Genomic DNA, 27,228 nt, shown 5'->3' with positions numbered 1-27,228 from the left:
GGCGGCGGTGGTGGCGCTATCGTGATGGTGCAGGGGACGCAGACCCACTCGCAAACGGTGGGGAAGGACAGCCCCGTGAAGGCGTTGGACAGGTACTCGGTGTACATCTCGTTGGACACTCCCTCCAGGTAATACTTCTGCCAAGTGTCCTCTTCGATCTGGTGTGGCAAAGGGACACGCAGAAGAGCACGCAAAGGCGCACACACATACACACATACACACACATACACACACACACAGACACATACACACATACACACACACACACCCACACATACACACACACCCACACACACACATACACACACACACACCCACACACACACAGACACACACACACCCACACACCCACACACACACACACCCACACACACACCCACACACACACGCACATACACACCCACACACCCACACACACACCCACACACACACCCACACACACACACCCACACACACACACACGGTCGCATCGAATTGCATTGCTGGACATGGTCCGGCAAGATGTCGCGTAGCCGCCGAGAACAATAAACCACTGCAGTTCTTGTTCGTGGTGTAACTGTCATTTCTGACAAGCCGGCTGCTGTAAGTGTGCAAAATGCCCAGCGAGAAAACCGTAGCCCGGGGAGGCACGCATCCCCATTGTCAATGGCATCGACCCCCAGGGAGCGTGGTGATGCCGGTGACAGCGGCACGCTCGCCACGTCTAATAACACGTCTTTTGTTTTTGCTGTTGTGTCTTTTCCTACAATTTTATTGCCAAATTGTACTGTCAGTGCCGTGAGACAAAAACTAATCTCAGAGTGGTGCAGTGTTGGGGTGGGGGGGGTTGGAGGGGACGCTCCGAGGGGAATGAGATATCACAGAACTACTGTTAAATGTCATCAAGTGATGTGTCATCCACACGAGGGATTCCGTATTTTCTCACCCTCCCTGCTACAGGAGGCCATTGTTTTTTTTTTGGTTTGCCGCACGGCATTCAAACCGATTTATATTTAACTGCGAGCTGGAAATAATCCAAATGTAAGTGCAAGGCCAAAGTTGACACACTCGCTTTTCATGCACGGTCATTGGCAGCTGGCCTGAGATCATGGGCTCGCTCCTCCTCGAGGAACCCGGTATTAAGGCACACGGGTGACCGAAAACCCGGAATCGAACCCAGCCTCTCGGCGGCGCTGGCTCAAGGCTCTGACCCCCTAGCTAGTGGGTTGATGGCCGTGCTGTGCGCTTTGACTGACACCTTCGGTCAATCACACGCGGTGGTGCGACCCCCCCTGGGGACTCGGGACTATTCTGGGTGTCTTTTTGAACGCAATTCTACACACAGCGATTATAAATACACAATACAGTATGTTGTTACGTCCCGGATGACAAAAGGGCTATAAATAGTAATATAACAAAATAACGGCGCACAGGACGGAACGCGTCTGAGAGGGACGTCCAACCGAAGGAGACGGAGCGATGAAATTGGTTCCCGTGTGCAGGTGCTGGGTGCATCGTTTACAGCATACAGATCGCGAGAGGTGGCGGCGGCTGCTTGGGAAGGCCTTCATCCAGCAGTGGATTGACCACAGCTCATGGTGATGAAGAATACAAATCACAGCCTATGAATAATATCTGTCGGACATAGCGTGATGTTCCGATGGGCACCTGGTGGCTGATGCAACATTTTAAATATAAATCTGCGGTCAACAGCAGTTGTAGGTATTACCGACCGATGCAAATCAAGCCGGCAACTAGAGCACGCTGAGATGCACAAGGGATGCCGTATTCTCCAGGCACACTGTGAGCGTGCCACCTTCCGTGTGAGATCTTTTAATCCAGAGAATACAGTCAGATGTATATTTATTGCCGGTGCGGGGCGGGGGGTTGCATTGTTATAGCTTTATCTCTTAAAATATGAATTTATTTAGTTATGAGCCATGCATAAACATTGATTTAATAAGCATCTAAATATGCTGTGTGAAATTATAATAATTCGCAGCCCTGTGTTACTCCACCGCCGTGTTGATCATGGAGGGGGGGGGGGCCTTGACCGTACATCATCGTGCTGGTCGGTACAAGCTGTGAAGATGAGCAGCATAGCTGTAGTAGCATAGAAGTACAGTACAACAATATAGGTTGCTTGTCTGTTCCCTGTGCAGCAGCCTATAACACTTGTCACACAGGGTTGTTGTCCATCCAACACCTGCTTGGCTAGCCAAGATCTGGCAAGATTGTAACATTCCCAGTGACTTGATCATAGGCTGCACCTTTGTGAGTATTTTCTAGGTGAGGATGAAGAGCGGCAGAGTTGTATCCTAATGTCTAGACAGAACAAGAGTGCAAAGCCAGATACTAAAAGCAAACTGCAGATGTCATGTCCAAGTGATGTTTGCTCAAACTATCATTGACGCAGTGCTCTCTTGCGTACGGCTCTGAGCCAGTGATGAACTTTCCACGTTCCCATGGCAGACGACCACCAAGTGGTGCTTATTTTATTGAGCACAGAGGGGTGCGTCAATCTCCGACCCAGGATTCTAATTCGGGGCCTTCCGACTCACGAGCCGCTCAATCGCGCGGAGCCACCTGGTCGGACGACACGACCGCTGTGCCCGTGTGTGTGTGTGCGCGCACACATTGACCTTCTTTCACACCGTACGTAGCCAACCGTGCTAATCGGAGGTGTGGGGGAAGGACAACAAACTAAACACAAACAGCAGTTCTAGAGGAATGAGTTTTCAGGCTGGATTATAAACGAGGTACGGACGTGGCCAGCCCTTGACGCGGCGCAGCGCATGCCCCGCCCACTCGGTTTCCATCCCTTACTGGCAGCGTGGCTTGACGGGACGAGGCCACCGTACTCGCGTTGGAAGTGTCACCGGTGCGTTCGCACATCTACAGGTGCCCTCGAAGTAGCCCCTAGGAGACACGGCGGCCTAAACCTCTAAGTGTTCATTCGATTTGCATCCTCCGTTTGTGGAAGAAAAAAAACTAAAATCCAAGCGGACCAAAATGCGGTGCCCCTCCCCTTATTAGTCAGAATTAAAAACCCGCGTGGACACTCCCCCAGTGTTCGTGCCGGGCGGTGTTTAGGCTGCCACTGATTGCGTGGGTTGTAAAGAGGTAAAGGTGTGGCCCTGCAATTGCTTGCTCGTGCGCATGTTGATGGAGAGCGGAGTTCAATGGAGCCCCCCCTTCTATAAAATTAATTTTGGCCTACTCTTCCATGCTAGCCAGGCGTCTTTCAGGAGAGAGGGTGGGAAGTACCCCACACTTCTCCTCGCCACACATGACCTGCTGATCGACTAAGCGTGGCGTACGCATTTGCATTGCCACGCCAGCAGATTGAACCGGTGACCTCTGGACTGTATAATATATAATATATTGTAAATATAATTATACAGTGAATATTACAAGAACCAAGGTAGCATCCCCTGACTTGCTGAATATTTTCTGTATATGCTGTTAGGCTGGCTTGGAGGTAGGAATTATTGGCATAAGTTACCACCATGAGCCTACAAGGTTATACCTATCAACAGCAATGCTAAACGATCACAGCCAATGTTCCTGCGATCCTACGAAATTGTGTGCGTGGATAAATAACGAGTAAAAATACGTTTAGTTTTTGTTTGTTTCTTCTCGAAACGGCGAGTTTTGATGCTCGCCGGTTTGGGCCACGCTCACCTTGATGTACGAGCGCATGGAGAAGAGGTTCGCGAGCATGGTGGAGAGGCCGGGCGCGAGGCAGCTCTGGGCGATGAACCCAAGCTTGAGCTCGGCGAGGCAGATGGCGTCGTCGCCCTCCTTCCAGTTCCAGCTCGGGATGTTCAGGAGGTGGGCCTGGACGCAGGGGGAGCAACAACAACAACGGAGGAAGTGGTGTTCAAGCAACCGCAGGTCATAGCAACGCTCACCCCTATCCACTCACCACACTGCAGGTCACAACAATTCACCCACCCGCTGACTTGGCTACCTACTCATTCACCCACCCACGTGCCCACACACACCACACTGCAGGTCACATCAACTCACCCACCCACTCACTCCCCACACTGCAGCTCACTTCTCTTTTTGCTTATTCCCACCCACGGCTCCACCTTTGAATTCCCTCCCACCGTCTCTTTCCCCAATCTCTTACAATAACCTCGCCAAATTCACGGAACGTAAACTCTCGTCTTTTACAACGTTGCTCGCGCTGTCTGCTGGCCTACGGGCCTATTGCTCAGCAAGTGTTACAAAAAAGTGTATGAAAACTAAATACTCATTAAATATATATAAAAAACAGCAGCATAATGACGGACCCAGCGGTGTACGCAGACGGCTGGAATATAAGTTCTGCAGATGAAGCACTAAAAATAATGTTGCACAGGGTGTGTTGTGTTGAACCAGGTAAGAACAGGAAAGAGCAGGATTAGCCTCGCGTGCAAGAGCAACCCGAGTCAACACAATGACAAAAGTAAAACAGCCAAAACCCACGGCCACACGACGAGAAATTAATAGTGGAGTTGGATACAATGTTGATCATCGTGTGCAGTTGGATACAGTTATTGCGAGCAGGGCTTAATCACAGGTGAGCTGGAACCCGGATCTGATCTCAGGGTCTTAGCCGTGCACCTCGGTACTCTGACCTCTGAACCACTTCCCCAGTCCTGGCACTTTGTCTTTTTGCCATTGGCGGGTTGAAGGATTTTGGGGCCGTGTGTACGAGGAGAGAGCATTCGTGTGGTTATTGCAGAAGATGGATGGCGAGCTGGTACCTTATTGTGGTACTGTTGCATCTGGGTAATGACTCGGATTCGGGGATGGTAGTTTTTTATGGAGATGACCCTGCAACAACAAAAGCGGCACGGCCCAGCAAAGCCCAGCGACAATTCAATTCAGACGGACGCACCAGTGCACAGATGCGAGCACAACTCTAGACTCGCTTGCAAGCCACGTGGTTCACCAGAGCGAGCGCAGGTTACAGCGCTGCGATCGCTCGCCCACGCCACTGCCCTCAGGAGGGCCTCCACCAGGGTGACCTCCAGACAGACCTTCTAGAGGGATGTCACCTAATCCGTAGACACTGGACAGATGCCTTGGAAGAAGTCGGAGTACCCACACTTTACCCCACCGTATGCAATCTGACAATCAGATAACTGCCATGTACACATTGATACTGCTGGGTGGACAGACAGAGGTGGCGTGATTTTAAGAAACCTGCCCCATTGCTTTAAATGCTTCAAGTGAATTGAACCGGCGACCTTCAAGTCCGTGGCAGCATCGCCAAACTCGGCCAACTCCGTGGGATGGGAACCAAGTGATGTTTGGCTGTTGGCTGTGGCCAATGCTGCTGGCGCACACCAAACCCACCCAGCAATCCGGCCACACAGCCAGCCCCTCCAGCCAGCCACTCACACACCCAGTCAACCGGCCAGCCCCTCAACCAGCTTCCCAAGCCATCCACTCAGCCACTCTGACCCCCAGCGTCTCACGCAGCCGCCCACGCACTCCCTCAGTCCACTGCTTTGTGTTTAGTTGTCCTTCCCCCCGCACCTCCGATTAGCACTGTTGGCAGCATACGGCGCGAAAGAAGTTCAACATACACACGTAGTCGGCCACCCATGCATTAAAGCGTGTCCGACACGTTCGTGCGGACGCGTGGCAGTGAGCCTGCCGTCCACTAAGGGCGCTGGCCCCGGTGCCACTCGCTCGCTCGCTCGCCTCATGATGTTGGAGGCGTCCTCGGCGTCGGGATCTCCACAGTATTTGTTGGCGAGGATGAGGCACGCGTCTGCCGCCTCGATCTGCACGCGGCGCCCCGCACACGCCGGGACACAACGAAGACAATGACGACGACAGACGATCACATGTGGCGAGATGTTAACTACCTCGCCTGGTATGCAGGAAGTCGTGGGATCGATCCCGACCCTGACACCTGCTGTATATTTGGAGTTCGCGTGGATTTTTCTCCAGGTCCTCCGGTTTTTCCCTCCACGTTTTAGAATCAATGTGCCATCAGAGAATTTGGCTGTTGCTCTAAATGTCCACGTGACGGTGATGAGCCACTTCGTTGAGCCATCATTTGTGATACCCGGGTCGTATCTGAAAAAGAGCTACGTAGCTCAGTGGGCCTTGGTAAAATAAAACAATAGTTTCGTTTAGATCCACCACGGTTAGCGTTGCCAACCCTCCCACATTGGCGGGGAGTCTCTATGGGAGTTGGCGTCGATCTCGTGGTGGATATGGAAATAAATTCCGGGAGATTTTAATAAATAGGATGTTTTAAGAAAATTAATATGAATGCACATAATTCACCCGCAAGTGCTTTAGTTGTTAATACAACGATTTATCATTCCCTTGACAGTGCAACCACTGAATACGTAATGTATGCTGTCATTACGCCAAGTTGGAGAGAATCTCCCCAGAACTCTGAATTCATTCAGAGTTTGCAACCCTCACCACGGCGCCTCTGTCCTCTCCAAGTTACATTTCCCCACGTTATAAATGTTACGGTGAATATTCTGTTCTATTCTGTGCGTGATGGCAGCAGCAATACATTGAGGAGCTACATGCCAAAGTGGAGGTCTGCTAGCCACGACGAGAGGGCTTCAGCTGGGAGTTAATGAATGGAGCATAATGAATAAATGAATGAGATGCGGTCAGATTCCAGCCAGTGTGAGTTCACGACGGGTCGCCAACTTTCACGTTAATCTGACAAAAAATTCGAAAGTTAGACTTGGCTATGAATTTCTGAATAATGCGGAAAACCAAAATCAGTTTTGGGATCCCAAAAACATGACGCCACAGGAATGGACACCACTTATATTGTGCTATGAAGCCAGGGCCCATGCCCGAAACGTTGGCAACTTTCCAAATACATACACATACACACATTGATCCGGGTAATGACGGTACGCTCGCGATCGCCGCCAGTGCGGAGTGCAACGGAGCGCGCTACCTTGACCCGCGCCAGGTCGTGGGGATTGAGCACGGAGCCTTGGTAGAACTCCACCTGCGTGAAATGTCGCTTGAACAGCGCCTCCAGCTCCAGGTTCGGAGAGATGCTGCGGACGAGACGTCGACTTCTCCGAATCTATCCAGACTTTTTTCCCCCCCGCATAATCCGTGCGTGTCTCTCGTGTCGGGGAGCTGGTCCGTGGAAGCGGACATCGCAGAGCTGCCTCCGAGAGGCCTTCAAGGGGCCTCCGGTTCACACGGCGGAGGGCAGCGAGAGATGTGTGGAGATCTTCATCCGAAATTTGGCAGACATGCACCCTGACGCTGGCACACGACGGTGCTACGCTTACGAATGAGGTCACGGGGATCTTTAACGTCCACTGTGAGTGAAACAGATGGCGCGTAGTGTTGTTATGAGTCTAACACCTGCCAGTGATAACCAGGGCGGCCAATGGATTCCAACTGTGAACGCACCACAACGCGTGTGGTGGTCAAGGACTATGAGTAAGATTTCGGGCCTTTTAGGGGCAGAAATATTCACCCCTCACCCACTCGACTCGCTCACTCGATCGTTGCGATTCAGGGTCACGCTTCCATTCAAATATCGATTATTTCTTAACATTGTTATGAATTAAATTTTGATTTAAAGCTTTCGTGACTGCAGTAATTCATATTCTTAGTTCTTTCGGTAAAGTCACGTTGAAGGGAAACAACAAAATAATAAAATATATATAAAACAATGAAAATTCTCACGATGCAAACCAACACATCTGAAGACGACCGTTTGTGTTATGGTCGAAACGTCGTGAGAATTTTTATTGTTTTATATATATTTTATTATTTTGTTGTTTCCCTTCAACGTGACTTTACCGAAAGAACTAAGAATATATATTGTTATGAATTGTTGCCCAGGGGGAGCAGGAACACATTACCTATAATGCAAGCGAATTGAGACACGGATTCATGCACGTGTGTATCGTGAGCTTGAGAATCGATTAATCCGTGTACAAATCGATGCGTTGTTCCACCTGTATTTGTGTTACAATTGTTAAACTTGCGTTACACCAGCAGTGGGAATAGGGGACATGCCGCGAGGTCTGTAGTGCAGTGAAATTACCCAACTGCGACCCACATGTACACGCACAGGCTTGTCCATCTTGCTTCATCACGTTTGGTGCACAGTAAAGGAATTAAGCAAAGCGTAGACTGGGCATTTGAAATCGACGCCTCCCCACTGAGTAATGCCCCCCCCACTCCCTGCCTCCCCCACCCCACACCCCATCAATAATAATAGGATTCGTGGATAAGAGGATGACGGATGGGAGTGGTTTCTTGCCACTTTATCCATCACGATGATGAGCGAGGCTACGATTCTCGCACGGTCGTTTTGAGTCAAATTCACAGCCTCGGTCTGGGAGAGGTCACGGGGGAAAAGGTGGGGGGCCCGTGATGTCCGCCTTAAACGTTAAATTACATTTTAAATAAAATAAAAATGACAAATTCTTTTTCAATGAAATATGTTGGTGAAATTAACAATTTTTTTAAGTAAAATAAAAATAATTAATAGCAATCCCACCACCACCAAGTTCGCTGAGTGCGCCACACAGGAAGCAGAGATCCCCGGATGAGTTGCGCCTCATAAATGTAAATAGTTATTTAAAGAAAGCACCTAATGGAAGGCGTTTCCATGGCCACGTCCAAGATTCCACAGAAGTTATCAAAATTCGCGATTTATCCGTGGCGACCTGCGGTGACCTCCGCACCGCCACAACGGCAGCAGCAACGCGAGTGATGAGGGGGCGGGCGGCGCTCACTTGTGCAGGAAGACGATCTCCACGTTCACGTCGTCGCGGTCCTTGTGCAGGAAGTCCTTGAGGAAGTTGGAGACGCTCTCCAGGGTTATGTGCCCACACACGACTATGTGTCTGAGGAACGCAAACAGCGCAGGGCGCGGTTATGAACGGTCGGCCGGCGTTCGTTTCGCCCCTTTTCCCATTCCGATGGCGTACGTGAAAAACTAAACTCGACTAACTTCATCGGTACCGAGGCTCCCGCAAGGTCATGCGGGAGGGCGTGTGGCACAGTTTGGCGCCGGCTATCATAGAGTGCGGTCATGTCGCTCCGGTCCTCTACAGCGAGTCAAAAATAACGGGGCTATGCCTATAGTTACTGGCAAAGGAGGTCTCATAACGGGGCTATGCCTCTCTAAAATAAAATTAGCGCCGAGCCGCCTGCGCGTTCTGAGATTCAGCGGCGAACAGGACACCCACCCCGCAGCTTGCGGACGTGTCGGAATGAGAAAGGATTTCATCGGCATCGTCGCCACTTTTCCACTGGCCACATCCGTGCCGAGCCGGCGCAGGGCCCTCGCGGTACAGGGTGGTCTTTCACTGCCAATTTGCAGCACCGAGTCGCAACCGAGTCGTGCTATGCTGGCCATCTCAGTCTGGCTCGGGGCCAAGCAGGGCCAGGAGCTACTAGAGCATTCTCGTTGCGTGTGCGACGTCGATGAGGAGCACGGCGTCGCTGCGTCGTCTCACGTGTGGCCCCAACGGTTCTGCTCGGCTTCTGCAGTGGAAAACCAACGTGGCCCTTCGCTGTGCCGTGCGAGGCTGGCTGGGCACGCCATGGCACGGTTCGGTTGGTACAGTGGGGGCAAAAAGGTATTCTGTTGTAGTCATATTTTTAGACCAGACGATGGCAATCTGTAGAATTTTAAAAAATATGTAAATCGCGTGAAAAATTTTTTCAGTTATTCTCAGCATCCATTTGACTCGAGCAGTCAAAAATTTTGCCCAATCAAAGTGATTTAAGTGTTGGCGTGGGGCACGAAATTCCCCTTTTTAGATAATCTGGGGTCGGGTACTATGATAACAATGTAAACGCTACATTTCATTGTGTTCTGAAAAAGCCATTTCCAGTGCATATCATCATCCATGATCTATCCACTGCTGGGAAAATGTCTACCAAAGTTCTTGCTCTCTCTCAGGTCTTATTCATCGAGCTGCACACAAACTGATCTCGTCGTGTCTTCTCCACCCTGGATGCCCTCCCATTGACTGCTACTGCGTCGAAAGTCTCCGACAATGGCTATAATATTCTTAGCTCTTTCGGTAAAGTCACGTTGAAGGGAAACAATAAAATAACAAAATATATATAAAACAACGTGACTTTACCGAAAGAGCTAAGGATATGAATTACTGCAGTCGCGAAAGCTTTAAATAAAAAAAATGGCTATAATCTCTTCTGGTGACGTGTCCAGCCCAAATTCCTTGACTTTAAACAATTCTATGATCAATAATTTATTCTTTCTGTCTGTCTCTTAAGTGTCATTACAAGTATGCATCTCTCCACGCTTCTTTGCACACTTTTCATAGCTTGTTCCACTTTGTTGGTCAATGTCAAATGTTTCTGATCCCTGTGTCATTGCGCCTGTTCTACAACCGATGAACTCATCTCTTTTCGCTCCCGCGCAAAGCACCGCTCTCGTGCCTGACCTCTGTGCGGTATTTTCCCTTCCTCCTGGCATTTCCCCGCTCGTGTGATGTTCTGCCATCCTGGTCCTCTTTCTGTAATCGTGTCTGCCTCGGGCCATCGTCTCCCACATCCAATTCGCAGTCGTTCACATCCTCGTTCACTGCCTGGATCCACCCCTCTTGAGGCCGTGCCTCTCAGTCTCCGCCCCAGTGCTAACATGTTCATCGCCTCTCTTCCCATGCGGTGTTCCTCTCTCTCAACGACATCCTCGTCATCCGAGTCGACTTTCTCTCAGCTTGTCTGAAATTGATACTATTGTCTTCAATGTTTGAGCCGATCCAGTCTTGCAATCCCCGAGATCTCATCTTATCATAATTCCTGTGGTGCACAACTTCCGCTGCTTCCTGGCTGTGAGTCTAACATTCAAACCCTAGCATAGTGCTTTGGGCTGAACGTAACAACAGCCGGCGAGTTGAAAATGCTCTCATAACCATTGGGGCCTGGCTCATCCTTCATTGGTCAGTCCAGAGTCCGTGGTGGGAATTCCACATGACTATTGGTTGGGGAGAAATTTCCATGGAACAGCCACTCGTGATAATAACGACGACCGAGTGGCAACCAGGGGAGTGAACGCGCCCAAAGGGACGCCCACCAAGGAGATCGAGTGAATAAATCCGCTCGTGTGCAGGCGCTGAGCGGATTGTGATTACATCGCAGGATCGTGAGAGATGGCTGTGGCGTGGGGAGTCCTTCATCCAGCAGTGGATTGATAACGGCTGCGTGATGATGATGGAGGAGCCAGTTCTGAATTCCTACAAAATGGTACGACTCAGCGGAGGGGAGCATCAATCTCCGCATAACGACACGAGAGTGAACATTCTTTTCGGCAATACATAAACCAATCGAACAGAATTAATCACGCATCGCGTTAGAAGGCAGTGCTAACGAGGAATGTGCTGCTTGTGAGTCGTGCCCTGTGCATCTCTCCCAACGCAGTGCGTTCTTATCGCTCTTATCGTTTGTCCCACGAAAATTATGTTCAGATATGAAAACAATTGACCTTGATCTTACTACAGCTTGGCAGGTCCACAATTTAGGCGACCTCTCGGTCGAAAATGGCACGTATAATACACACAGATGTTATTTGAAAGGTAATTATCTACATTTGTTGATAATTACGGATTCTCTGTGGAACAAGTGGGGGGTTCGACTTGTGCGCATCAAACGGAATGCACCGCCACCATCCCAGCGTAGATGAAAGCGTCACTTCGTCCAAGTACATCCGGCACCGTGGAAATTTGAGCGCATTTCTCCCCTACCAAGAAAGGTGGACACGTCATTTTCCCCCGATGTGAATTACGGTTCCTGATTGTTTGATGTGGTATGCCCATGAAAACACCACCTGGTGATCGTACCAATGAAAATTCTGGTAATAAGCGCCCGATGATGCTGGATGTAATTGACAGGGAAACGTCGTACTCAAATTGTAAATGTTGTGGATTTACTCGTAAACACACTGGTGGGCTGAAGTAGTAACTAATTGGCACATTTTGTTTAAGTGACAAACGTTACTAATTGGCTGTGTTGGGTGCTGGCGTTGTCAACGACACTTTCATACTTAGGCGAACTAACCAATAATACCTTAATTTTGAATATTGGGCATGAAAGCCTACGTGTCAAATTGACTCGCAACCCCACAACTTTTAAATTGTGTCCGCAATGTGCATCCTAATTTTCGGAACTGCCCAGCTGCATCATCGCTTTCACACCTCTCCATCTTTCTGCTTCTTTATTCGATTTACAAATCGTACTGGGAATGGGCAGAGCTCTATGGCTACGAAGCAAATTACGATTCGTAGCGGGAAGAGAAAAAAACCTCGACACGTTTGTCATCGCCGTGTTCTTGTTATTTCTGCTTTCCCAATAAACATGGAACGTTGGGCCGAACTTCGTCCAACGGTTCTACCCACGCGCCAACGACGTTGCATGTTTACTTGGTGTGCACTGCTGCCAGCGACATGATCGGCAAATAATTTGTTTAGATCTATGGAGATTCATAGAGCGGTTGGATATGACCAGGGCTTAGTTTGAGCCGGAGTCTGTCCAGGTTAGCGGCCTGGACAATAGCATCCACTCCCGACACACAACATCCAGTATACCTCGCTGAGGCTTGCGCTACTAATCACGCGCCGAACCCCAGTAACTAGTGACCTGGAACAAAAAAATACATATATCGATGGAGAAATGAAGCCCTGGGTATAACACGAGTGAGTGTTTGTGTGTGAAGGGCACTGCCTGGCAGATGCACAGGTGATGTAACGTGCGCACGGAGTGTGTGAACATGGAGGGGTGCCAAGGGTTGAGATCAGCAGTGGATTGGCGAGCTGTAACGCGTTTATTGGAGATCACGAGCCGACTCGGACTACAAGTGGATGGAGTGGAACGCGGTAGACGCATATGACGCTTAGCGGGGGCTCTGGATCTGGCGCCTTGGCTTTCGCCTTCCCCCCAAGAAGCCAGGTGATTTGGCATTATCATCGCCTGGTCACAAAGCAAACCGATGCACAGAAGGCTGGAAACTCTGCTGGCTGTTGATGGCGGTGGCTGCTCTTCCCGTGCCGACCTACTCTCCAGTATTCTATTTTCTGCGTTACTTGCACTTCATTTTATAGATACAAATATTCGGGGTAGATAAAAATGTACTCATTTGTTTGCCGAGTAATTTGTCCGTTACAGTATGAGAATTGACTCAGTGAAACTCTGTTCCCCTAGCCGTCCGTTCTGTTGAATTCCTGTTGCTGTTCAAGGTCAGGCTTAAGACCTTTCCTCCTCTTCTCCCTCTGCCTGCCTCGTTCTGCAAAAGCACCATGCCCACTGTTTCTGTGCGGCATATTGACATGCTATATTAATCAAAATTGTATTGTACCATTGCATAGTACTGCTGTAGTTTAACAGGTGGTGGCATTCTGTTCATATGCAAGCTGTAGTGTACATTATGAGGTCCACCGGTGGACTGCACAGAATTCCTCTGTAAGATTACATTCAGGGCTTGATTGTGAGCTAGGTCTGACCAAGTCAGTGACCTGGAAAATATTTCTACACACCGCACCCAGTATAGCTCTCACCAGTCTCAGGTTCTCGAGACCAGACCTTGACCTCAAGGTCAGCTCGAGGACATTTTCTCAGCTCTCATCCTTGGCCTTGGCGTTCGCCCGAGGACTTGGCTTGGAGGCACCGGCCTTCACAATGGCCTTGACCTAGAGGATCCGGGCTTGACGCTGGATTCCACCTAGAGGATCCGGCCTTGACATTGACCTCCACCTAGAGGATCCGGCCTTGCCACTGGCCTCCACCTAGAGGATCTGGCCTTGACATTGGCCTCTACCTAGAGGATCCGGCCTTGACATTGGCCTCCACCTAGAAGATCTGGCCTTGACATTGGCCTCTACCTAGAGGATCCGGCCTTGACATTGGCCTCCACCTAGAGGATCCGGCCTAGACATTGGCCTCCACTTAGAGGATCCGGCCGTGACACTGGCCTCCACCTAGAGGATCCGGTCTTGACATTGGCCTCCACCTAGAGGATCTGGCCCTGATACTGGCCTCCACCTAGAGGATCCGGCCTTGACACTGGCTTCCACTTAGAGGATCCGGCCTTGACACTGGTCTCCACCTAGAGGATCCGGCCTTGACACTGGCTTCCACCGAGAGGATCTGGCCTTGCCACTGGCCTCCACCTAGAGGATCCGGCCTTGACACTGGCTTCCACCTAGAGAATCTGGCCTTGACATTGGCCTTCACCTAGAGGATCTGGCCTAGATACTGGCCTCCACCTGAAAGGCTTCTGGCATTGGCCTCGACCTCAGGTGTCCCAGCCTTGGATCCAATGCTGCCTCTCCCTCTGGCGGTGGCTGTTCATCACGTGACGACCCACTGCGGTCTTCCATTTGCTTTGTTGCTTGTACTTTCTTTTATTTGTGTTGGCTTTTATTGCACTGTGGCCCCAGGACACTTTTGACAAATTGGACTATATCCAGTTAATCTTGAGTTCACATCTGGTTAAAAAAAAAAACAATTTAAATTTGAAATTACTAGCAACCCAGCAAATATTCACTGAAAAATTAAGCCCCAGTTACCTGCGCTCACAAATAAATGTCGGTGGGTGCACATTCACTTGAATGCAGTGCAACAGTCGTAGTGGCACCAGACACGACATGCAAACATGCGCGCCGCCAACACAGCCGATTGGCATGACAGGAATCGTGCAAAAGCATTTGCGAGAAAAAACTCATTACGCCGAGCGAACGGACGCGCTCTCGATTGCGCTTATTACGAAACCTCCATCAGTGCATGTCGTAACAGCTGCTCCAGTCGGGCTAGAAAAAAATCGGACACAGTTTTTGGAATGCTGACGATCACCAAAGAGGTTTAAATCGCTGCGTGTGCATTCAAACCATTTCCGAGCCTTCGCTTACATAACATCTCGTGAGGCTCATCGAAATTAGTCAACAGCCACGTTTCATATTCAAATTTTAATCAGGAGTGTTACAGTTGTTGCTTAGGTCGCCCTCCTCTTGCCAGGTCTCTGTGCACGAGATGGTTCGTGTTACCAGCGAGCGCAGATTTCATCCGGCCAGGTGGCTCGTGGTGGGAGAGCGAGTGGATTTCAAGCGGAAGGGAAGGTTGTGAGTTCAAAAATCCTCATTGGGAGTTGACATCCTTCCGGGGTTGATGTAAAATTGATTCCACTTCGTGGGGGAAGTCAACAGTGGTTGTCCTATGGATAGATTCGCCCCTGCCATTGGAATGTGGAAATTGCACCAACTGGCTCAGGGATTGTAAACCGGGGATGAACTTGATCCTCATTTTAAGCAGCAGGAAATCACTGACTGAAAACGCAAGTTTAATACTCTGTTTCATTCTTTAAAAAATGGGACACGTAGCGCAAATAAAATGTGTGTCATAAACCCTCCTCCACCCGATGCAGTCACATGAAGAAATGTGCCAATGGGATTGCACAGATGGTGTTGCTGAAGCAGTTATGAACTTGCCACATTTGTTCACGCCACAAACCCTATTAATCAGCTGCGTCGGGTGGTGAAGTGTTTGCGACACACGTTATCTTACGTACGCAATCTAACCCGAAACTAATCATTTGTGATTCATAACATTGGCTGCAGAAAGCTTATCCACAGCATTATATGTAGTATTCACTCACTGGTAACATGTCCCATCGTGTTAAGACTCCCACTCCTAGTTTCGAAGGTGGACTCTAAATCAATGTTCTTCATAGCAAGGCCCGCGGGCCACTGGCGGCCCCCGATGGCCTTTAGTGTGGCCCCCCCACAATACACAAATGTGAAAAGACCCCTTCCAGGTGGTGTGGCGGCCCTCACGCTGCTGATGTATTATCGGCGAAAGTGCTCCCCCCTCCGAACATTAGTGAAGAACACTGGACTAAGTGGTCGGCGGAGACCGCCTGGAAGGCAGGCGGCCTGAGCAACAACGGGCGACGAAGTCACACGCGGAAAGCAATGATGCGAGTCGCAATCAGGGCTGCGGACACCTTGCATCCAAGCCACATCCCGTCAGCGTTCTTTACAAACGTTCGAGGCCGCATCGCTCATTCGGTCGACTTACTTTCTGCCCCGCGTCGGATTATATTTCCCACCGTATTTCTTCCGGTTTAGGATGAGCGCAGCGATTTCTGGCACGTAGCGAGCAAACATTGCCTACATGCATCATGGAATAGAAAGAGAGCATGCGGAGAGGTGTCTGCCTCTGAGCGTGGATGTTTAGGGGGGGCGGGTGAAGCAGGGGGCAGGGGGTGAAGGGAACATGGGGAGCATGGGGAGGATGGGGAAACCTCTGTGTACAGCATGCCATACTTACTTCCTTCCACTAACAGCACTATAGGTGCCACCATATTTCTTGCGGTTTCCTATTAATTCTATTATTTCAGGGACGTAGCTGGCAAACATGGCCTACAAGAGGAAAACAGGAGAGAAGAACAGACAAACACAGAGACTAAAGACAGCAAGTTTCGAGTGCAGAGAAGGAACTGAAGAGCTTAACTGTTGTCGGATGTTTCACAGTCCACCGGTTGTATCCGTGACCCGTGTCGCACACACACATATGCTCGTGAAACACGTGGTCATTTTCTTTTGCATTACTTTTACAAAATTCTTAAAGTTCAGATCGCAAATTGTGGATGTGAGTAAGATTAATGATTTACCCTTACGCGAGGCAATTTTTTTCCCCACGTGGCGCAATGAGCAGCGATTGCTTTACGGGAGAATTAAATTAATGTCGCGCTAGTTGCGTTTGCAACTCTGCAACTTTACTTTGATAGTAATAACAAAACCCAACAAGAACTCGTCCTGAGCACTTTTGAAAATGAACGGAAACGTAGGAAATAGCCGCCACGGTCACACGTCGAGAGCGGGGTCGGACACACGGAGACAACAAAGCATTGTTGTGAGGCCATGTTTTTGTTGTTGTTGCAACAAACATAAACCCGTGGAGGATTTCTTGCGATAAATGTTGTACAAGTGTGACTAATTAACATGACTGGCTTGCCAGTTAGAAGCGGGTGGGACGGGGGGGCAAAAAACTGGGCTAATTTGAAGCAAAATGCGAGTTTGTTTGCGATGAACGTCTTATCGGTTTACATTCACGGCTGCCACTGGCATCGTGTGATGGTGATTCGATGTTTTATTTTTCAGCTTGTCCCCCATTGTAAATATCTGTGATTGGATGAAATGTGCCACCTGTAGCTAATTTAAAATCGAAAGTGTGTTCGCTCGTAGCACGAATGCATTATATCCACGTTTGGGAGTAGAATAGAGTTTAGTTTTTGGAATGGAGCAAAGACATATATATATACATTTTTATTCATCCTATCTCTTTTCCCAAACAGCTTTCATTCGAAATAAACGGACGGCACTTATTCGAATTTGAAAACGTTAATTGGAAACCTGCAGCTTGCGATGGGGAAATGGTCATAGCAATTACAATGCAATTGTCTGGGAAGCAACTCAAATCGTTATAACTTTGAGTTCACATGAAACAGTCGGGGGTATAGTCATCACTTTAAAGGGGACAAGAATTTTAAATGCCTAACACTGAAAATGTGCCTTGATGATGATGAAATGCCAAACCATCTCATGGAGAAATTTTACCAGCAAAATAATTTAGTGTGGATTGAAGTCGTTATGATGCACGTGATGCTTTGCCGATTAAATTTAATTCCAGTAAAATAACAACCGTCACGTCAATTGTTTACGAAGACTCGAAGGCCTCATTGGAGTCTCGCAAGGCTGTCGCTGCAGGAGGGTTTTGCTACATGGGGATGTTGGGCCAGGTTCAGGAACGGCTTCACGCGGCAGGAACCCAGAGAACCCCGCAGACGACCCAGCGAATCAATTGCATTCTCGGGGAGGTGTGTATTGTTGTTAGCAATCGTCGTGAAGTGTAATGTGTGTGTATGACGATGTCTCGAGCTGAACTGTAATGAAAAGGGAGGAGGGGGTGTCATGCCTCGTGGATTAAAATCGATCCGTGCACCCACGGTGCACCTTTGGATTGCGCACGTACGAACAAATGTTTTCATTATTATTATTATTGCGTTGAAATTGTAGCATGTTCACCTGACAAACGCTAGAGGCACTGCCATTCACCGCATCGTCAATGAAACGAATACATTCCTGAATCGATTCACGACCCCAATCCGAGATGGGACATCAAATTGTCCTGCGGAGATTTTTCTACGGTTGTGCCGTACGACTCGCCGACGTGTTTTCGGGTTGCTCCGCGATTTGCCCGGCATGATGCCCGACGTTTCATTCCAGGAACCAAATGTTTTTTTTTCTAATCAACCACTGATCTGCGTAGCTCTTTTTCAGAAGCGACGTGGCCACAAATGATAGCTCAACGAAGTGGCTTTTTCGCTGTCTGTTTGTACCAATCGAGCTCCTGAAGACGGTGCTCCCCAACACGTGGGGCGGAACGTCGGACGTCGTACCGGACTGCGCGCGGCGGCAACAACCCTGGCGCAACGTCGGGAGGGCTGTGTTCGTCGAATCGCGACTCAATTGTTGCGAGCCGATCGGGTGGGGAGGGCCGATTCAATGGCGAGGGTGAGGAGGGCAACCCCCTCGCAGTTTCTATCGCAACGGGAAACCCTCCAGTGGCCGTTATGTTTCTTGGCAGAGAGGGAAGACGAGAAGGGATTCACAGATCGAGGGGGAAGTCTGGATTAATACAGAAACCGCAAATCCAATTAAATTATAGCACATTCATAGTATATAACAACTTGTTAATTATGATAATCAAACTGACTTAACAACGTACGGCCCTTTGCCAAGCCACTGCCATATGCGAGCTGGGTCAGTGATGAAGAGTTATTTGACCACTTTGGTCAGTGTGGGTGCACCAGGAGCAGTTCAGATAAAACTTGCCACTGAGTTTTAACCACGGCCGGGAATCGAACTCGGGGAAACCAGGTTCGTAGCAGCGTAGAATCAGTGGCGAGCAGTATCTGAACGGGTTCTGAGCTCCCCCACCCCATCATGAAAAACACGCACTGACCAGCGTGGTGAAGTATGGTCAAACAACCCCCACGACTGGTATGTCGGGGAGAGACATTAATCCAGCAGTGGATTGATAAACGGCCAAAACTTTTAATGCAATACAACAATGTTAATCACCACAACAACAACTACATCAAACAACAATGTTAATCACAACAACAACATCAAGACAAACCTGTGTTGGATCCTTTTAATACAACACTGAACCGTAGCATTGCCACTACCCCACGGGTAATTATGACAGCTCGTTTAAGATGTAAAATCGTTCCCATGGCCCTAAATTCTTTAAAGGCTAAAGGGCCTCCACGAGAGGGATCTCTACACAGCCCTTCTAGCATGTGATTTGGTCTACTCTTCTGTGCTGGCCATGAATCTTGGAAGAGGTGGGAGGACCAACACTGCACCCCACCACACCTGCCGATCGACTCATCTGTGGTCTATCGTATTTTGTAAATCACTTTCTGGTTCAAATAAAAAGAAAAACCTGATCATTTTTTTCTAATCGCCTGCTATTTTACCCTCTAATCATTTAGTCTTCAAATATTTTCAATGCAATGATAATTAAATACCGATATTTGCATTTGTATTGTGCCCAAAATTGTAACGATACGTCTCTGCGCAGTTTGTCCTTGTGTGCGTCACAAGGTGACTGCATCAGCCGACAAGTGGGCATCAGTCTGCCACGAGGTCGGATGGGGGGTGTAACGATGATCACTATCAAAACAAATCATGGCCACTTATTTGGTATTCCCATGTGACAGCGCAAGGCCGTCGCATAGGAAGGCATTGATTCACAGACTATAGTCTGCAGTAGTTTTGCAGTAGGGGGTGATGTTATCATGCGCATTCTGAATTGAGTCAACAATATACACATTGTTACTTAGGCCATCCAATTTCGTCAGGCTTAGGGTATAAAATTACCTTCGTATTAAGCGGTTCTCTAATAATAAAACTCACAATATAATAGAAACATTTGTTTTTAAGTTCGCAGAGACGCGCGACCTCTCACCAGTCCCCCGAGGATGAAGAAGACCATGAAAAGCCGTCCCAGGGTGGTCTTGGCGTAGACGTCCCCATAGCCCACGGTGGACATGGTCACCATGAGTAGGTAGACGCACTCCCAGTACGTCAGCTCCTGCGAGTTCTGGAAATTGTTCCAGGGGTCGCCCGAGTTCTCCACCTGCCCGCAGTGGCGCCCACTCATCATCATCATCGGAATCATCGTCACCATCGTCACCATCGTCACCATCGTCATCATCACTGTCGTCAACATCGTCATCATAGTCTTTATCACCATCGTAGTCATTATCATCGTCGGCATTCTTATCGTCATCATTATTATCATCGTAGTCATCGTCAGCATCATTATTATCATCGTAGTCATCATTGTCATCGTCAGCATCGCTATTATTATCGTCATCATCGGCATCGTCATCATCAGCAGCCAGAGTGATTCATTTTGACCGAGTCCATCCGGATCGGCGAGCCGGAAAAAGCTTCCGCTCCCCGGCATTGGAGTTAGCAAGTTATCCCCGTGGAGGTCCGGTCCCGGGGATTATTCTGCGTTGACCCCAACGTATACCACAAAGTCTATAACACCCATACTCTCTGGTTCTTTCGGTAAAGTCACGTAGGTAGAAAAATAATACATCACGACATTTCGATCGCAACACAAGCAACCGTCATCAGGTGAGACCGACACAGCAGGGGAATGCTGCCTACACAGAGAAAGGGGGAAACACTCCTTCGTCAGGATGTTCCCTGCTGTGTTGGTCTCACCTGATGACGGTTGCTTGTGTTGCGATCGAAACGTCGTGATCTATTATTATTTTATACCTACGTGACTTTACCGAAAGAACCACAGAGCATGGGTTCCTGCAGTCACGAAAGCTTCAACTCTATAACACTTGTTATGCATGGCAGTCACCTATCCAGGCACGATCCAGGCTCAACCCCGCTTGGCTTCTGAGGTCGAGCGAAAGTGGCTCTGACAACATCACCCGCAACACGCCTGACCTCGTCAGCGGATTTGAGCCTGGATAGTGCTCGTATGGGCCTACTGCCCGTACGTACCAAGCGCCGGTGGCCAGGAGACGGCAGTACAGCAAACACCGATGTTGTATTCTACCGACACTGACTGGCGCGGTCGGACCGCCAAATGACCCCAGCATTCACGCGGCACGGGGAGGCCCTAATCCAGCCTCGGACTTGAATGAGCGCCGTGCGTGCGCGCGTATGAACGCTCGCTGGCGGTGTTTTGGTTTTTATCGGACGACGCGATTCGAACGGACGCGAGAGCGAAGCCACAAACGCATACCAGGTGGATGAAGCCAGCCGCCGTCAGCCACGTGCTGATGAAAATGGACAGCAGGTTCACCAACTTTATAGAGTTGCTGGAAAATATAGAGGCACGACACATCTGTTAAATACAGTGAGGGAAAAAACGTATTTGATCCCCTGCTGATTTTGTACGTTTGCCCACTGACAGAGAAATGATCAGTCTATAATTTTAATGGTAGGTTTATTTGTACAGTGAGAGACAGAATAACAACAAAAAAATCCAGAAAAACGCATGTCAAAAATATTATAAATTGATTTGCATTTTAATGAGGGAAATAAGTATTTGACCCCCTCTCAATCAGAAAGATTTCTGGCTCCCAGGTGTCTTTTATACGGGTGACGAGCTGAGATTAGGAGCACACTCTTAAAGGGAGTGCTCCTAATCTCAGCTTGTTACCTGTATAAAAGACACCTGTCCACAGAAGCAATCAATCAATCAAATTCCAAACTCTCCACCATGGCCAAGACCAAAGAGCTCTCCAAGGATGTCAGGGACAAGATTGTAGACCTACACAAGGCTGGAATGGGCTACAAGACCATTGCCAAGCAGCTTGGTGAGAAGGTGACAACAGTTGGTGCGATTATTCGCAAATGGAAGAAACACAAAAGAACTGTCAATCTCCCTCGGCCTGGGGCTTCATGCAAGATCTCACCTCGTGGAGTTGCAATGATCATGAGAACGGTGAGGAATCAGCCCAGAACTACACGGGAGGATCTTGTCAATGATCTCAAGGCAGCTGGGACCATAGTCACCAAGAAAACAATTGGTAACACACTACACCGTGAAGGACTGAAATCCTGCAGCGCCCGCAAGGTCCCCCTGCTCAAGAAAGCACATATACATGCCCGTCTGAAGTTTGCCAATGGACATGTGAATGATTCAGAGGACAACTGGGTGAAAGTGTTGTGGTCAGATGAGACCAAAATGGAGCACTTTGGCATCAACTCAACTCACCGTGTTTAGAAGAGGAGGAATGCTGCCTATGACCCCAAGAACACCATCCCCACCGTCAAACATGGAGGTGGAAACATTATGCTTTTGGGGTGATTTTCTGCTAAGGGGAGAGGACAACTTCACCGCATCAAAGGGACGATGGACGGGGCCATGTACCGTCAAATCTTGGGTGAGAACCTCCTTCCCTCAGCCAGGGCATTGAAAATGGGTCGTGGAGGGGTATTCCAGCATGACAATGACCCAAAACACACGGCCAAGGCAACAAAGGAGTGGCTCAAGAAGAAGCACATTAAGGTCCTGGAGTGGCCTAGCTAGTCTCCAGACCTTAATCCCATAGAAAATCTGTGGAGGGAGCTGAAGGTTCGAGTTGCCAAACGTCAGCCTCGAAACCTTAATGATTTGTAGAAGATCTGCAAAGAGGAGTGGGACAAAATCCCTCCTGAGATGTGTGCAAACCTGGTGGCCAACTACAAGAAACGTCTGACCTCTGTGATTGCCAACAACCGTTTTGCCACCAAGTACTAAGCCATGTTTTGCAGAGGGGTAAAATACTTATTTCCCTCTTTAAAATGCAAATCAATTTATAACATTTTTGACATGCGTTTTTCTGGATTTTGTTGTTGTTGTTATTCTGTCTCTCACTTCAAATAAACCTACCATTAAAATTATAGACTGATCATTTATTTGTCAGTGGGCAAACGTACAAAATCAGCAGGAGATCAAATACTTTTTTCCCTCACTGTAACTTAAGGTCGTGGATAAATAATCACGCCGCGCCCGCGCTCGTCAACAAGGGGGGAGGAACAAGCGTAAGGATCGTTGAGAGTCAACGATCCGAGACGCTTGTGTTCATCATCATGGTTCATCATCAACCATGATGATGCGTTCATCATCATGTTTGATGATGATGAACACATTCCTGCGGAGCGAGCTGGTAGGAACGCTGGGTTGCTCGGTCAATAGCCAGGGTCAATGGCGGCGTGGTGTATTCCGCAAATATGCCTGACTGTGAGGGCGGGCACAAGCTGGCGTGAGTAGGTTCAACGTTGAGTTTTATAAGGCCACCACGGGGTGACCAGCCCCTCCCACCCCCCACCCCTCCCCACCCCCCACCCAGCCCCACCCTCCACACCCTCCCCAGCCCCTCCCCACCCTCCCCACCCTCCCCAGCCCCTCCCCACCCTCCCCTCTCCACTCAGCCCCATCCCTCCCATTTTATCCGGGTGTCCGAATACACGTGGACAGACATCCACAGACATACACAATTAATCCCCTGCCTCCTGTGAATTAATCCCGGTTGGGCTTCCAGTCCACTACGTTTCCTACCAGTATAATGCTTTGTTATTTCATTTATAGGCGCTTTCTACCTTGATGACACGGTCAACAGCTGCAGGTCATGTGACTTTAGTCGACAGCAAATGGCACTTCTGGTACGAACACAAACTTACTACCAGTGCCATTCGGACACTTTGCAACTACGGTATTTAAAAACGACAATTAATACATATATAATGTCACAGAAATAGTGCACATTTATGTAAAAAACTAATAATTTATGGTACTTTATCAATCCGCTGCTGGATGAAGGCTTCCTCATGCTGCGCCGGTCATGGGATTCGTTTGACCATATGTCACCACTTTGGTAAGCGCGGGTCGGTAACGGGTGAGTGCACGGCTGGATGGGGACCAGTTCAGGCATCGCTCGCCACGGCCAAGAATCAAGCTCACGTGGCTGGTTCCGAGTGCGCAAACGACTGCCGCCACTCTCCCTCTGCCCGATTAAATGCAGCGCCCAAGCACTCACGGCTTAAATAAGAAGCCTTCAAGAAATGTTTAAAACATGTAAATATATACATAAACTTCAAATCTAGATTATATACATATCAGCAGGACATTGCCACTGAGCAAGTATCCCATCAGTGTTCTAATTCTAAAGCCCATTTTGACGTTTGAGACGGCCCGGGACACTCGTGCTAATGTAGCCCCCAAGTGTGACATTCAAGTGGATTATAAGGAGCTTAAAACTTGAAACCGTATTCCGCTCAGAAACTACAACCAGTGCCCTTTGCTGGGATCTCGCTACTCCCAGCGCTCGAGAAACTCGGACTGCTTTTTGCCATGCACCGGAGTCCTCTAGTGTCGATGTATTTCTCTTGCCCAATAACATCCAGCAGCGTTTGTTTAACAAGCTGCTGATGAGACCCAGAAGGTTGAAACTGGTCCAGAGTTTGCTTTGCTTGGGAAAAATGCTGCACGTATGTATGGAGAAAATTCTTTACTACCGTACATAGGCAACCGTGCTAATTGGAGGAGCTTCATTAACTGCACTTGGGGAAAGTAAATAAATAGGCCGTTTGACTAAACCACATGTTATATTTCCCCACGAAATCTAAGGTCGGCTAAGCTTTGTGTTTCAACGGACTAGTGAGACTTAAGGTGGACAAAAAATATACAACGTCAATCCACATCTGTGCTCGTCCGCGTGCGTATCTCACGAGCGCGCGAGCCGTGTGGATCGCGCGCCGTCGCGCGATCGCCGCGATCACCGTGCACGTTTTAACGTCGCGAGAGGGCAAGTGCTCGCAGGAGCACGCGCGAGAGGGAGGGGCGGGTGGCGGGGGGGGGGTGGTCTCACCTCGTTTTTAACACGTTTAGGAACTGCAGAATTTCAGAGAATTGTATCAGCCGCAAGGCCCTGAGAAACCGTAAACCTAGGGGAAAAAAAGACACAACACACAATTCTATTAGAACACAAAGTTACTGGCTGAAAATGTATATCTTTAGAACTGCTTTTTGTGCTTAATTTGTTGTCCTGCACCTCCGAATAGTACGGACTATGCACGGTGCGAAAGACCTTCAACATACATGCGTACGTACGATAACTGCAAGGACAACTCTCCTCTCTCTCCACCACTGCAGCCTGCACTGCTTCAATGGAGGAGGAGGAATAGCAAAACTACACAATCTCTTTCTGCTGAATCTCCGTCATTGTGTCCAGCAGTAGCGGCAGACCTCGACATTGGCACGTCAGCTCCTGAATCAGAGTGCAGCCATATGCAAGAATGGAATTTCAACCGGATTAAATTCACAAGTAGTTCCTGAAGGTGAAACCGCCAGCACGCGGAGCGAAACGTCGGACGTCGCCGTGCCGGGCAACACACGGTCAGCCCCGAAACCCCGCGGCGGCCTACGCAGCAGAGCTCGGCACAAACCACTCGCGAGGTGGTTTTGACGCTGTCCGCGCACGAGCGAACGGTCACCGTGACGTTCATGGCGAGCGGCGGCGCTTCTCACCCCAGTAGTGGAAGCCCTCGAGGTAGCGCTGGTACCCCCGCTGGCCCTCCTCCTTGTCCTGGCTACTGTCTTTCTTGACGCGAAACCCCTTCTGGTAGAGCTCGCCAAATGACTTCTTGCGGCGAGTCGGCTGGACCGTGTCGGAGTGGCCACCGCCGCTCTCCGCTCCGTGGTAAACCAGCATCTTGCTCGAAATCATCGTCGCTCGCCGGCGCGTTCACCTTCGTTTCGCTATTCAAATTTTCGTTTTAGTTTTTTTTCCACTTCGGCCCGATGTCGCGACTGATCCACACCGCGAGCTGCTGAATTATCTCCGAGCGCCGTTCCGTACTAAAGCGGCCAGCCGCCGAGTGAAAAGCTGCACTCGCACGGTTCCCCGTCGCGTCAACGAGGAGTGCGTAGAGAGAGAGAGAGACAGAGAGGGAGACGGAGACAGAGAAGGAGAGAGAGACAGAGAAAGAAAAATAACTCGTGCTAACCCCGCGTCGTTTTATTTGCCACTGGCGGGGTTGAGCGGCCAGTGGGGAGAGGCAGTGGATGGACGAGTAAGCCCCGGTTGTAATGTTTTAGCGGCCGAGAGAAGCACTAATCCAGGAGGCCAGATGGCTTGGGATCCCAGCAGCTGTGTTTATGGGGAGCGGTGTTCATGGGGCTAAAAGGCTTTGGAGAGCCTTGTTTGTGGAAAGTTTCTCGTTTGTCAGAAGCGTCCAGTGCCTTTCCTGCGAGTGCCGCACGGCTCCCAGGCTGTACCCACGCGCTTTGTTGGGCGCGATGTCTGACGTTTCGCTTCCACGTATCATCTGGGAGCTTCTTCGGGGAAACTGGATTGAGCGGCCGGTTTTCTGCGTCCCCCCGATTATACGGCAAAGCGTCCGTGGATCACGCTTAGCAGCGCAGCCCGGAAGCCACGTCAGAGAGTCGGCTGCTTAAACTATTACATTATTATTTGATCAGGTAAGGCCCACTGAGCTATGTAGCTCTTTTTTAGAATAAACTTATCACGTTAAAATGGATATCAGCCAAATACTCAAAACGCACGTTTCTAAATGTGGAGGGAAAAGCGGAAGACTCCGAGAAAAATCCACACAACCACGGGAACAACACGCAAACTCCAAATATACAGCAGGCGTTAGGGTCGCGATCAAACCCACGACCTCCTGTAGATCAGCTGAGCTAGTTAACATCTCCTAGCCACCGTTGCACTTTTGGTGAGCTCCACCATGGATTGTCGTGAGATATGGCTTTGAAAATAATAGGAAAATGAATAAGAGCAGTGGTGGATGATTACTGATCACTATTCCAGGTCATCGGATTGTTAAAATAAGTTGATATGACAATTAATTTAATAATTCACTTTGTCCACGAGAGCCACACTGAGACTTTTCTTCAGGAGGTTTCTCTGTTAGGATTTAATTCGAGGATATTTTCAGAATCAAAATCTGTATTTATACTGGAGGAATCCGATGAGCTATAAAGCTCCTTTTCACAGATGTCCAGAAGGCAGGGTTGACCGAATGATGATGAATGTTTATTATGCAAGTGGGAGGAAACCAGAGCACTCACAGAAATCACACACGCGCGAGGGGGCAACGCTTTATCCCCGTACAGATGGAAAGAGATGGCGATTCGTCCACTTGCTGTACTGCCTTCTCC

At 49.2% G+C, this 27,228-nt stretch overlaps 1 protein-coding gene across 9 annotated transcripts in view; it reads right to left on the bottom strand.

Annotated features, from left to right (window-relative positions):
• Positions 1-27,228, bottom strand: part of KCNMA1 (potassium calcium-activated channel subfamily M alpha 1) — a 104,222-nt gene that overhangs the window by 54,578 nt on the left and 22,416 nt on the right. For 7 of the 9 annotated variants that reach the window (XM_076065745.1, XM_076065750.1, XM_076065752.1 and 4 more), the window contains exons 6-15: positions 24,917-24,992; positions 21,304-21,379; positions 19,996-20,166; positions 16,288-16,379; positions 8,733-8,843; positions 6,920-7,025; positions 5,683-5,765; positions 4,737-4,806; positions 3,664-3,819; positions 49-158 (exon numbers count right to left, since the gene is read on the bottom strand). In XM_076065745.1, the coding sequence (XP_075921860.1) occupies positions 49-158; positions 3,664-3,819; positions 4,737-4,806; positions 5,683-5,765; positions 6,920-7,025; positions 8,733-8,843; positions 16,288-16,379; positions 19,996-20,166; positions 21,304-21,379; positions 24,917-24,992 (1,051 nt within the window). Of the gene's footprint in view, positions 1-48; positions 159-3,663; positions 3,820-4,736; positions 4,807-5,682; positions 5,766-6,919; positions 7,026-8,732; positions 8,844-16,035; positions 16,128-16,287; positions 16,380-19,995; positions 20,167-21,303; positions 21,380-24,916; positions 24,993-27,228 lie in introns of all 9 variants that reach the window. The other 2 variants (XM_076065746.1, XM_076065749.1) reach the window with 1 other exon arrangement.

The sequence above is a fragment of the Petromyzon marinus genome, chromosome 8, assembly GCF_048934315.1.
Source record: "Petromyzon marinus isolate PM22_M1 ecotype Great Lakes invasive population chromosome 8, UKy_Petmar_22M1.pri1.0, whole genome shotgun sequence".
NCBI classification, from domain to species: Eukaryota; Metazoa; Chordata; class Hyperoartia; order Petromyzontiformes; family Petromyzontidae; genus Petromyzon; species Petromyzon marinus.
The sequence above is the reverse complement of the archived record's forward strand: the minus strand, read 5'-3'. Positions and strand labels throughout refer to the sequence as shown.